The sequence below is a fragment of the Scyliorhinus canicula genome, chromosome 7 (genome assembly GCF_902713615.1).
Source record: "Scyliorhinus canicula chromosome 7, sScyCan1.1, whole genome shotgun sequence".
NCBI lineage: Eukaryota > Metazoa > Chordata > Chondrichthyes > Carcharhiniformes > Scyliorhinidae > Scyliorhinus > Scyliorhinus canicula.
Window position 1 is genome coordinate 4,055,258 of NC_052152.1, and position 13,981 is coordinate 4,069,238.

At 45.2% G+C, this 13,981-nt stretch overlaps 1 protein-coding gene across 2 annotated transcripts in view; it reads right to left on the bottom strand.

The window, feature by feature from the left end:
- Positions 1-13,981, bottom strand: part of cadm2b (cell adhesion molecule 2b) — a 1,840,301-nt gene that overhangs the window by 1,606,170 nt on the left and 220,150 nt on the right. Inside the window, exon 2 of one of the 2 annotated variants that reach the window (XM_038801311.1) lies at positions 9,922-10,034. The exons of the other annotated variant lie outside the window; for it this stretch is intronic. Within the exon in view, the coding sequence (XP_038657239.1) occupies positions 9,922-10,034 (113 nt within the window). The remainder of the gene's footprint in view (positions 1-9,921; positions 10,035-13,981) is intronic. 2 annotated transcript variants of the gene reach the window in all.

A 13,981-nucleotide genomic window follows, 5' to 3' on the forward strand; every position in this document is an offset into this window, starting at 1 on the left:
ACAGAAACGTTTGGATATTGTTAATGAAGGGTGCCTGTTACTGTGACTGTTTTTTTTCTCAAAAGGAAATGAAAAAAAAGAGAAGAGGGAAATTGCATGTATGTTTTTTGTAATTTTGTTTTCACCTAATTATTTTTTTTCTCTGTTACGTAATAGGTTAAGAGACAGTCTAATTAGTTGTCTCATTTATGTTAAGTATCCAATAATTGACACTGATATGTAAAGAGGCTTCAGGTGGCCTTTGTGTTTGGTGAAGCGATGTTAGAGTTTTGTGCAGAGTCTGTTGAAGTAAATTAAAGGTGTTTGTGGAAAAGGAGCCAAGAGGGTAACTAGAGAAAGGGTTGGTCCACTTAAAGACAAAAGAGGGAATTTATGCGTGGACTCAGAGGAAATGGGTGAGATTCTTAATGAATACTTTGCATCGGTATTCACAAAGGAGAGGGACAAGACGGATGTTGAGGCTAGGGATGGATGTTTAAATACTCTCGGTCAAGTTGTCATACAGAAGGGGGAGGTTTTGGGTATTCTAAAAGACATTAAGGTGGACAAGTCCCCAGGACCGGATGGGATCTATCCCAGGTTACTGAGGGAAGCGAGGGTCGAAATAGCTGGGGCCTTAACAGATATCTTTGCAGCATCCTTGAGCACGGGTGAGATCCCGGAGGACTGGAGAATTGCTAATGTTGTCCCTTTGTTTAAGAAGGGTAGCATGGGTAATCCAGGGAATTATAGACCTGTGAGCTTGACGTCAGTGGTAGGCAAACTGTTGGAGAAGATACTGAGGGATAGGATATATTCACATCTGGAAGAAAATAGACTTATCAGTGATAGCCAGCATGGTTTTGTGCAGGGAAGGTCATGTCTTACAAACCTAATAGAATTCTTTGAGGAAGTGACAAAGTTAATTGATGAGGGAAGGGCTGTAAATGTCGTATACATGGACTTTAGTAAGGCGTTTGATAAGGTTTCCCATGGCAGGTTGATGGAAAAAGTGAAGTCGCATGGGGTTCAGGGTATACTAGCTAGATGGATAAACAACTGGCTGGGCAACAGGAGACAGAGAGTAGTGGTGGAAGGGAGTGTCTCAAAATGGAGAAGGGTAACTAGTGGTGTTCCACAGGGATCCGTGCTCGGACCACTGTTGTTTGTGATCTACATAAATTACCTGGAGGAAGGTATAGTTGGTCTGATTAGCAAGTTTGCAGATGATACTAAGATTGGTGGAGTTGCAGATAGCGAGGAGGACTGTCAGAGAATACAACAAAATATAGATAGATTGGAGAGTCGGGCAGAGAAATGGCAGCTGGAGTTCAATCCAGGCAAATGCAAGGTGATGCATTTTGGAAGATCAAATTCAAGAGCGGACTAGATGGTCAATGGAAGGATCCTGGGGAATATTGATGTACAGAGAGATCTGGGAGTTCAGGTCCATTGTACCCTGAAGGTGGCAATGCAGGTTGATAGAGTGGTCAAGAAGGCATACAGCATGCTTGCCTTCATCGGACGGGGTATTGAGTACAAGAGTTGGCAGGTCATGTTACAGTTATATAGGACTTTGGTTCGGCCACATTTGGAATACTGCGTGCAGTTCTGGTCGCCACATTACCAGAAGGATGTGGATGCCTTGGAGAGGGTGCAGAGTAGGTTCACCCGGATGTTGCATGGTATGGATGGTGCTAGCTATGAAGAAAGGTTGAGTAGATTAGGATTGTTTTCGTTGGAAAGACGGAGGTTGAGGGGGGACCTGATTGAGGTCTACAAAATTATGAGAGGTATGGATAGGGTGGATAGCAACAAGCTTTTCCCAAGAGTGGGGGTGTCAGTTACAAGGGGTCACGATTTCAAGGTGAGAGGGGGAAAGTTTAAGGGAGATGTGCGTGGAAAGTTTTTTACGCAGAGGGTGGTGGGTGCCTGGAACGCTTTACCAGCGGATGTGGTAGAGGCGGGCATGATAGCATCATTTAAGAAGCATCTAGACAGGTATATGAATGGGCGGGAACAGCGGGAAGTAGACCTTGGAAAATAGGAGACAGGTTTAGTTAAAGGATCTGGATCGGGGCAGGCTGGGAGGGCCGAAGGGCCTGTTCCTGTGCTGTAATTTTCTTTGTTCTTTGTTCTTTATACAACAGCAGCTAAACGTCCAACAATAAGTGGGAGGAGTATTATAATATTATTAAATCATAGTATCAGTCATGATCTCACTAAATGGAACAGCAGACTCAATGGACTGAATGGCCCACTTCAGCTCCTACATCTTGTGGTCTATAGGTACCCTTTCATGAAGTGCACCACAACTTTCAGATTAAGTATCAGTCGGCTCCTCGGAGGTTTCAATGCCGTTGTATTCATCAACAGTGATTAAAGTCTCAGGGTTTGCTGCTGTTGAGACCGCAAGATCTGGGACATTATTCAACTTTCGGGTACTTTTAACCTATACTGCCTGATAGTTATGCTCTATATTTTTCTATGTGAGGGACTCTATGAGTCTTGAGAATATACTGTACATTTTACACAAAGGATTCATTAGAGATTGGCTGTACACTAAATGATATAGTGGAAACAGGCTGACCAGTGCTGCAATAAATACTAACATTTGGAGCTGGCAGACAAGATAACAAATGAGGTCTATTGACATCTTTAGCATGATCATTTATGTTTCTGCATAGCTTCTTTAAGTAATATCATGTAACTACAACGATGAATTGCACTGTGAATGCATAAGGTCAGAACTTCATGAGACAGTGTACAGTAAACCTGGAGTGCGGACAGGTGCTGACAAAGATAGCATTTGAAGTGCTGTCAATTGTGAAAGACGTCTGCAAGCCCTAAGTGTTGTTTGAAAGTCTTCCATTGCTTAAGGGCACAATCATTACTGAAGTAACTTCAAAGTAAATCGCTTTAAAATTCACTCTGGTTCTAAAGTATTGGTTTGCACTATCTTGGAAAGCTCAGTGTAAATTCTAATCTCAATTAATAAAGAAAAAAGGATAGGCTGAAATGAAATCCCCAAATGAGCAGGAGGGAGAACACCCAACAACAAATTAATGTGGAAAAGGTGTTTAATTTTTTAGTTGTCGGAGGATTGTTCTCTCAGGACTGGAAAATTCTCTGGAGTCAAAAGATCTGTGCACAATAATTGGGAAATATTTCAGTACTTGGTGGGAGAACCTTGTGGGCAAGCCTTATCTGAAAGTCACTTAATAAACTGAATAACATTGATGTCGTTTTGTCCTTCATGGAAACATCTTAGTGGTTTCATAACCATTACAGATCGCCATTTTTTCTTGCCTCCTCCCTGCTCCAACTACAAATAAGAACAGCTGGTGGGATGGTGTGGGATGGGTCCCCTGTGGGATTGCATGTGTGGGGGTGTCCCGTTCGAGGCTGGGTCTAGTTTTTTTTTAATAGTTACTCTGGAGTTAGAAGTGATTCTTTCCTTCTAACTTTCAGAGTAACTGTTGGGTTAAACTGGCAGAACCATACGAAGTCTGCACCGACCCTCTGAAAGAGCACCCTACCTAACCCCACTTCCCCACCCCATCCCTGTTACCCGATAACCCAATCTAACCTGCACATCTTTGGACACTAAGGGGCAATTTTTAATATGGCCAATCCACCTAACCTGCACATCTTTGGACTGTGGGAAGAAACCGGAGCACCAGGAGGAAACTCACCCAGAACATGCAAACTCCACACAGACAGTTACCAAGGACAGAATTGAACACGGGTCCCTGGCACTGTGAGGGAGCAGTGCTAACTACTGTGCTACAGTGCCGCCCACATGGTTGCTGTCATTTGTTTGCATCACTGCTGTAAACAGCTAATGGGACAGTGGTGAACTGAATAATCAGTTATTGGAGTCAGTAATCCTACTCTATCCCCGACCACCCCAGGAGTATTCAATGTCTTGTGAGACCCCCCCCCCATAGGTGCAATTATGCCTGGTTCATGTTTGTGAGGAGCAGTACTAAATAGCACACTGGCAAGGTCTCCCAGCTGCAGCCATTGACTCCCCTGCGGCGAGTGAATAGCCAGGTATTTAAATGGCCGAATGGCTCATTTAAATATGCAGATCTGTACTTCGGCCAGTGTGGGCAAGATCCAGATTGTGTGGGCAAAATCAGTGTGGGCAAGATCCAGATTGTTTGGGCAAGATCAGTGTGGGCTAGATCCAGATTGCACCGGGTGGAGCAAGTCGGGTGATTTGCGATCAGCTCGGTGCTGATTGTGATTTGGGGTTCTCACGCGATTCACCTGTTGTGCCCGGCTCCTCACTGCAGGCAATGGGGTCGCTGAATCTCACCCATCGGATTCTCAGGGTGCTTGACAGTAAAAGCTGAGAGGTTGTTTCCCCTTGTGGGAGTCCTAGCATTTTGAAACAACAGTAATAAAGGAACAACTTATTTCCAACTCTCGGTGTTGTGTTTCTAGGAGAGGATGGTGGGTGACCTGTATTCTTATGTGGTGCAGCTCATGATGCACTGGTGATGAAGGGAGTGTACATTTAAGATGATAGATTGGAAGCCAACAATCAAACAAACTGCTTTGTTCTGGAAAGTGTCAGATTTGAGTTTTGTTTTTATTCATTCACGGGTATCACTGGCAAGGTCAGCATTTATAGCTCGTCCTAATTATGCTTGGCATCGTGGTGATGGGTCAATTTATTAAATACAACTGAGTGGTTTGCAAATTGCTGTGCCTCTGAAGTCACATATAGGCCAGACCGGAAAAGGAAGGAAGATTTCTATCCTAAAATAACATCAGTGAACCAGATGGTATTTTATAACAATCCAATAATTGAATGTAATTATTCATACAAGCTTTATCTAAATAACTGAATTTAAATTCCCCAAAGTCCTGGTGGAACTTGAACTCATTTCTCAAGGTCAGTAGTCCAGACTTTTGGATCACAGATCCAGTAACATAACTATTATGCTACTGTACCCCGACCTATTGTTGAAGCTGTACCCATTCATTCAAGTGTCTTTGAAATATATCGTTCTTTCATTGTCACTGGCTCAACATCCTGGAAATCCCTGTCTAACATAGAACATGGAACAGTACAGCACAGAACAGGCCCTTCGGCCTCGATGTTCTGCCGAGCATTGTCTGAAACCAAGATCAAGCTATCCCACTCCCTGTCATTCTGGTGTGCTCCATGTGCTATCCAATAACCGCTTGAAAGTTCCTAAAGTGTCCGTCTCCACTATCACAGCAGGCAGTGCATTCCACACCCTAACCACTCTCTGAGTAAAGAACCTACCTCGGACATCCCTCCTATGTCTCCCACCCTGATCTTTGTTCTTATGCCCCCTTGTAACAACTACATCCATCCGAGAAAATAGTCTCTGAACGTCCACTCTATCTATCCCCCTCATCATCGTATAAACCTCCATTAAGTCGCCTCTTATCCACCTCCACTCCAAAGAGAAAAGCCCGAGCTCCCTCAAGCTTTCCTCATAAGACCTATCCTGCAAACCAGGCAGTATCCTGGTAAATCTCCTTTGCACCCTTTCCAATGTTTCCACCTCCTTCCTATAGTGAGGTTACCAGAACTGCACACAATACTCCAAATGTGGTCTCACAAGGGTCATGTACAGTTGCAGCATAACTCCGCGGCTCTTAAACGCAAGCCCAATGTTAATAAACGCTAACACACTATAGGCCTTCTTCACGACTCTATCCACTTGAGTGGCAACCTTCAGAGATCTGTGGACATGAACCCCAAGATCTCTCTGTTCCTCCACATTGCCATTGACCCTGTAATCCGCATTCAAATATTTTCTACCAAAATGAATCACCTCGCACTGATCAGGTTTAAACTCCATCTGCCATTTTTTGGCCCAGCTCTGCATCCTATCAATGTCACGTTTCAGCCTATAACAGCCCTCCACCTCATCCACTACTCCACCAATCTTGGTGTCATCAGCAAATTTACTGACCCACCCTTCAGCCCCCTCCTCCAAATCATTGATAAAAATCACAAATAGCAGAAGACCCAGCACTGATCCCTGTGGTACACCGCTGGTAACTGGTCTGCAGTCTGAACATTTTCCATCCACCACCACCCTCTGTCTTCTATGTGATAGCCAGTTACTATCTCCACCAATACAATTGGCCAAATTTCCCTCTATCCCACATCTCCTTACTTTCTTCATACGCCGACCATGGGGAACCTTATCAAATGCCTTACTAAAATCCATGTAGACGACATCAACTGCTCTACCTTTATCTATATGGGCATCCATGGCATCGGCTGGGGATGGGCATCTCAGCACTAGCGGGTCCACCTTTCCAACCCCTGCACCACGTGGGCCCGATCTGGGGCATCCCCAGCCACAGCCCACCTGCCCCACTGACCACCCAGAACTCCCACTGATGGTGGAGGCCTCTGGCGTGCGTCTGAAGGTTATTGCTAATTGGGAATTGGCAATCGCAGTTCAGTGAGCACAGGCGAGTGCACTGAGGAGGGGACCTGTGCCCAGTCCAGGTAACATTACGTTCAGGTGTCTGGGATAAAGAGTGTGGAGTCTAGTGTCCATGGGCAAGGCATGTTGTAAGGCAGTCGATTGGGGGGAGCAATGGGGGATATGGAAGGTCTCAGGGTGGAAGACACCATTGGTTGTCAGTTTCACACCCTCTCCCAATTCCTTACAGAGATTACACAGTATGGATGATATCTTGGGCCCTGGGGAACTTCTCCGAGAGGTGCAGCTGGCAGGTCAGATGGCCAGACTCCGGAGAAGACGGCGGCAGCAGCTTTGACAAAGGCTCGAAGCAATGACACATGTGCAGAGCCATTGCCCCCCCCCCCCCCCCCCCCCCCCCCCCCCCCGACACATCCTGAGGACCCAGCCGCGCATCAGGCCAGGGAGGGACCAAGAGGGGAAGGCTCACGACTGCCCAAGGTGTACAGGCGTAATGGTCATTCAAAAAGTTGATGGACAGTGTGCGCCATGGGAGGCTCCACCTCAACAAGGGGACGGTGCGACACCTGTGACAAGTTCTTGCGGACCTGGCACCATATGAAGCGTAAGGTTTGGAAGGAGTTCCCTAGGTTGCCGAGGTAGACCCTGCTGGAGCGATTGCTGCTTCCGGATGTGGAAGGGAGGGCAGAATTGGTGATATATATATACATATATATACAGGTGGTTGGGAGAGCAGGAAGGTGAGCAGGTGGTGAAGGTCAAGGAAAATTGGGAAGGGAATTGGGAGGGGAGATTAATTGGAGAGTCTGGAGTGAGGCACTGCGTACGGTAAACGTGACCTCCTCGTGCGTAAGGATGAGCCTGATACAAAGTCGTACACACGGTACGTATGTCTCGGTCAAGAATGAGTCGGTTCTTCCAGGGAGTGGCTGATGAGTATGAGAAGTGAGGTCAAGGACCAGCAAATCACGACCATATGTTCTGGGGCTGTGGAAAGTTGGAGAGATTCTGGGCGGGAGTGTTCACGGCCCTAGCAAGGATATTGGGAGAGGAGGTGGACCCGGAATCTTTGGTGGCGATATTTGGGGTTATGGAGGAGCCGGAGCTCATGGAGAGGAGGAAGGCTGATGTTGTGGCCTTCGCCACTCTATGATTGCCCGGCGACAATTCTTGCTGGAGTGGCGGTCGGCATTGCCACGGAGGGTAGCGGCCTGGTTGGGTGACCTGTATTACTCCCTAAGCTGGAAAAGATAAAATATGAGGTAAGGGGCTCAGCAGAGGGGTCTGAGACAAGATGGGGGATATCCGTGACCGTGTTTGAGGAGTTGTTCATTGCGGGGGAAAGGGGGTGAAAAAGGGGAAAATGTTGTCCAAAATGTACAGTTGACTGTTGGAAAGCATGTTTCCCGGGATGCTTATACACGTTTGCAATAAAATATATTGGAAAAAAAGGGGGGGAAAAACGGCCTACAAGATGCACTTCATGAACTCACCAAGGCTCCTTAGGCAGGACCCTCCAAACCCACGAATGCGGCCATCTAGAAGTACAAAGAGCAGTAGCCACATTGGAACACCACCAACTGGACATTCCCTCCAAGTCACTCACCATTCTGACGAGGAAATCTATTATTTCTTCCCTGTCAGGGGTCAAAATACTGCAACGTCCTCCCTAACAGCATTGTCACTATGTCAATATCACAGGGAATGCAGTGGAACAAGAAGCAGCTCACTACCACCGTTTCAAGGGCAATTGGGGATGGGCAATAAATGCTGAACTAGCCAATGACATCCACATCTTGTAAATTACTTTTTAAATAAATGTTGATTATTTATCCCCAATTGGGCCACCTCTTACTCAGCCACCATGATGCAATATGAATATACTAAAATCATGTCTGTTATTGGCATTTTGTAGCATGAAGATTGGAAGTATCTAAATGAAATGAAAAAATGAAAATTGCTTATTGTCACGAGTAGGCTTCAATGAAGTTACTGTGAAAAGCCCCTAGTCGCCACATTCTGGCGCCTGTCCGGGGAGGCTGGTACGGGAATTGAACCGTGCTGCTGGCCTGCTTGGTCTGCTTTAAAAGCCAGCGATTTAGCCTTGTGAGCTAAACCAGCCCCTAGTGAAATCAATGAGGGAAAAAATGAGAGAGCAAGTCAACTCACAATATTCTCATGCCCTCCGAACAAAGTTTTCAAAAGCAGCAGAAGCAATATGCTTAAAGAATCCTGTCTGTTTACTTTTTCATTTAGAAAATGATGTATGTCAGGGAAGTATAAACAGAAAAATATAAACTTGGAAAAATATGTTGAAAAGAAATACTCTTTAATTTTCCCAATATATAGCAGTAACATCAAGTACTACATGAACATACATGAAAACTGAGTGCCGCAAATGGAATTTCTGACATTAATATCTTATCATTATCTTTGTGATATTCAGCAGGGCAGTGGTTATTCAGTGAATCAAAAGGATAAACTACATCAAGCTATAAGAGTTAATATAAAAAATTCCAATACATTTTCAACACATTCCTTCTCACAGACTGAGAGAGTCTGATCCCAGCCTCAGGCATCATAGAAATCAATGCTGATGAATGACCAGAAATAGTTTCTTTATTCTGGTCCTCACTGAACAGAAAGTTTCCATTATCTCTTTCAACATCTTCACTCTATCAAACTGACAAGGGCAAGCACTTGCACACTCCACTGCCTTCCTCAGTGCGACATTGTGGTGCTCATATATATGCTCCTTATATGAAGATAGTGAATGGAAAATAATAATTTCCCCTCATTGTAAAATTCTTGCCTGCACATCCAAAAATGCTGTAGATTACATTTTGTGGAAAGTCAGAAATTGATTCTTTAGCTGGGGTGGGATTCTCCGTCCCGCCACAATAGAACCTCGCCTCCGGGATTCTCTGGCTTACCAGCCAGCCAATGAGGTTTCCCAAATTGAGCAGCCCCACACTGTTGGGAAATCTCCGGGCTGCCTGCGCAATGGAAAATACCAGAGAATCCAACCCCTTATTTTTTGACTCAAAGTTCTCTATGATAAAACATTGTGCACATCCAAAAATGCTGTAGATTACATTTTGTGGAAAGTCAGAAATTGATTCTTTAGCTGGGGTGGGATTCTCCGTCCCGCCACAATAGAACCTCGCCTCCGGGATTCTCTGGCTTACCAGCCAGCCAATGAGGTTTCCCAAATTGAGCAGCCCCACACTGTTGGGAAATCTCCGGGCTGCCTGCGCAATGGAAAATACCAGAGAATCCAACCCCTTATTTTTTGACTCAAAGTTCTCTATGATAAAACATTGTGTACAATCGGTTTCCCATTGGCCTCACCATGGCACTGAATTTCATGCACCATGTTGTTTATTGTGTGGTAGGCAGAACATCAGGTTAGAGCAGTGTTTTTCAAAATTTGTTTCCCGGATCCTACTTTTGCCAACCAGCCAACCTTCATGACCACGTCACATTCGCTTACCTTTAATACAAAAGGGGAGCCTGCTTGCTCCTCACTTGAGTCAGGTTCAAAGAGAAGAGGGAAATGTGCATATTCAGTGCAGACTTCAGCCAGTTCTTTTGTGCCGTCTTCACCTTAATTAAAACAGAAAATTCAACCTTGCACGTGTAGATCGTGATGAAGGGCAAGAGTTGAAAAATGCTAATTTTACTCAGCACTGGATGCTCCTTCGAGATGCTACTCCAGAATGCTGATAGCCTCATGGGTTTTTGGCATGTTTGAAATGTGGCACATGTCAGTTACAGCAGTGTAGTCTTTTAATTTTAAGTAATCTGTAAGTTAATAACTGACTCTGGGGTCTCAACCGCAAAAAGTATTTTTCACCCACCACTTCTCTTTCAAAATCTGAAAATGCGCCCCCCCATTTTTCAGTACTTCCCTGCCAATAACACACATGGGCTTTGCATTCTTATTTGCATTGGAACAATCGACAAAACCATACCTCAATAAATCACCTTTATGCTGCCTTGCTCACGAGTTAAGTCTCTTCTTTATAGACAGTTAACCAGAGGCCCAGAAGCTCTGTACAGAGCTAACACTAGCACTGCTCTGTCCTGCCCTGGACTCACCTGGCAGCTCTCTTCAGTTGATTCTGTTGAGATTCTGTCCAGTAGGCACTCTGCCTGTTCATGTCTCTGGCCGTCTCCTACTTTTAAGAAAATGATCCATCTTCACTGTCCTCTTTCCAGCAGCTGGAAAATGGAAGCAACTTTTCTCCATGATTTGGCGCCAAAAGCACGAACATGGAGGGTATATGATGTCAAGTGTATGTGCAGGACGCATGACCTGCTCTCTGCTGCCGCTTTTGGCTGGAAGACTGCACACAATGTCATTTATTTTCATGTAAAAGGTGACATCGACCGCCATTCTCAATATTAAAAAGTTGGTAGCGACCACTAAGCACTTCTCCTATGGCTCAGGAATAGCGGGGGAACGGCGCTCCGCATCCCTCCTGACACCCTCTCATAACTCCACCCCCACAGGCCGCGACCCGAACTTTGAAAAACCCTGGGTTAGAACAAGCCATTGCATGACGGGCAGACGCAGCATGGGTTCGTAAAGGGCAGGTCATGCCTAACTAATTTAGTGGAATTTTTTGAGGACATTACCAGTGCAGTAGATAACGGGGAGCCGATGGATGTGGTATATCTGGATTTCCAGAAAGCCTTTGACAAGGTGCCACACAAAAGGTTGCTGCATAAGATAAAGATGCATGGCATTAAGGGTAAAGTAGTAGTATGGATAAAGGATTGGTTAATTAATAGAAAGCAAAGAGTTGGGATAAATGGGTGTTTCTCTGGTTGGCAATCAGTAGATAGTGGTGTCCCTCAGGGATCCGTGTTGGGCCCACAATTGTTCACAATTTACATAGATGATTTGGAGTTGGGGACCAAGGGCAATGTGTCCAAGTTTGCAGATGACACTAAGATGAGTGGTAAAGCGAAAAGTGCAGAGGATACTGGAAGTCTGCAGAGGGATTTGGATAGGTTAAGTGAATGGGCTAGGGTCTGGCAGATGGAATACAATGTTGACAAATGTGAGGTTATCCATTTTGGTAGGAATAACAGCAAACGGGATTATTATTTAAACGATAAAATATTAAAGCATGCCGCTGTTCAGAGAGACTTGGGTGTGCTAGTGCATGAGTCACAGAAGGTTGGTTTACAAGTGCAACAAGTGATTAAGAAGGCAAATGGAATGTTGTCCTTCATTGCTAGAGGGATGGACTTTAAGACTAGGGAGGTTATGTTGCAATTGTGTAAGGTGTTAGTGCGGCCACACCTGGAGTATTGTGTTCAGTTTTGGTCTCCTTACTTGAGAAAGGACGTACTGGCGCTGGAGGGTGTGCAGAGGAGATTCACTAGGTTAATCCCAGAGCTGAAGGGGTTGGATTATGAGGAGAGGTTGAGTAGACTGGGACTGTACTCGTTGGAATTTAGAAGGATGAGGGGGGATCTTATAGAAACATTTAAAATTATGAAGGGAATAGATAGGTTAGATGCAGGCAGGTTGTTTCCACTGGCAGGTGACAGCAGAACTAGGGGACATAGTTCTTATTTTCTTATGATGCTCCAATGCAGTGGCTACACAAATGGTATTTTCCACGAAGAGGATGTCAGTCCAAAAAGACGTGTGCCTGGACAGGTGGTTGAGGTTTCAGTAGAGGAACATTTTGGGAGTAGTGACCACAATTCCGTTAGTTTTAGGGTACTTTTGGATAGAGATGAGGGTAACCCTTGTGTTAAGGTGCAAAACATTAAGGTGGCCGAAAGAAGACAGCGAGTGGTAGTGGATGGAAAGTAATCCACCTGGAGGTCGGTAACCAGTGGTGTCCTGCAGGGACCTCTGCTCTTTGTGGTTTTTATAAATGATTTGGATGAGGAAGTGGAAGGGTGGGGTAGTAGGTTTGCCGATGACATAAGAAGTAGGAGCAGGAGTAGGCCATCTGGCCCCTCGAGCCTGCTCCGCCATTCAATGAGATCATGGCTGATCTTTTGTGGACTCAGCTCCACTTTCCGGCCCGAACACCATAACCCTTAATCCCTTTATTCTTCAAAAAACTATCTATCTTTACCTTAAAAACATGTAATGAAGGAGCCTCAACTGCTTCACTGGGCAAGGAATTCCATAGATTCACAACCCTTTGGGTGAAGAAGTTCCTCCTGAACTCAGTTCTAAATCTACTTCCCCTTATTTTGAGGCTATGCCCCCTACATGAAGGTTGATACAGTGTAGATAGCGTTGAGGGTTGTTGCAGGTTACAACACGATATTGACAGGATGCAGAGCTGGGCTGAGAAGTGGCAGATGGAGTTCAACCTAGATAAATGCAAAGTAATTCATTTTGGAAGGTCAAATTTGAATGCTGGATACAGGGTTAAAGGCGGGATTCTTGGAAGTGTGAAGGAACAGAGGGATCTTAGGGTCCATGTACATAGATCCCTCAAAGTTGCAAACCAGGTTGATAGGGTTGTTAAGAAGCCATCTGGTGGGCTGGCTTTCATTAACAGGGGGATTAAGTTCAAGAGCCGCAAGGTTTTGCTGCAGCTTTATAAAACCCTGGTTAGACCACACTTGGAATATTGTGTCCAGTTCTGGTCACCTCATCAAAGAAAGGGTGTGGATGCTTTGGCAAGTGTGCAGAGGAGATTTACCAGGACTAGAGGGCATGTCTTATGAAGAAAGGTTGAGGGAGCTAAGGCTTTTCTCACTGGAGAGAAGAAGGAAGAGAGGTGACTTGATAGAGGTGTACAAGGTGATGAGAGGCACGGATAGATTGGATAGCCAGAGACTTTTCCCCAGGGCGGAAACGGCTCTCACGAGGGGAAATAATTTTAAGATGATTGGAGGAAAGTATAGCGGAGATGTCAGAGGTAGGTTCTTTACACAGAGTGGTGGGTGCGTGGAATGCAGTGCCAGCAAAGGTGGTGGAGTTAGAGTCATTAGGGACATTTAAGCGACTCTTGGACAGCAGTAAGTTGAAGGGGTGTAGGTTAGGTTGATCTTAGATTAGGATAAATGGTCAGCACAACATCATGAGCCAAAAGGCCTGTACTGTGCTGTACTGTTCTATGTTCTATGTAAACTGGGGGAAGGCAAACTAAAATAATATTAGACAGGAATTGAAGAATTTGGATTGGGTGCGGCTGTTGGAGGGTAAATCAACAATGGATATGTTTCAAGCAACAGTTGATTAAGATTCAGGGAAGTCACATTCCTGAGAGAACGATGAATAAAGTATGGAAAGTTTAGGGGGCCTTGGATAATGAGGGATATTGTGAACCTCGACAAAAAGAAAAAGGAGACTTTTGTACGGTCCAGAAGGGTGGGGACAGGCAAAACCCTTCTTGGCATTCTTGGCACCGCCCTACCAATGCCGCTATTTCTGAGTCCAGGCCCGGCCACCAGACATAGCTTCTGGCCAGCATCTCCACTTTTGAGGCCCATGTTGTAGTTCAGCCAGTATGGCTCGATGGCCTTGATTTTGAACTATTACTCGAGCCCCCCATAGCAGGATCCCT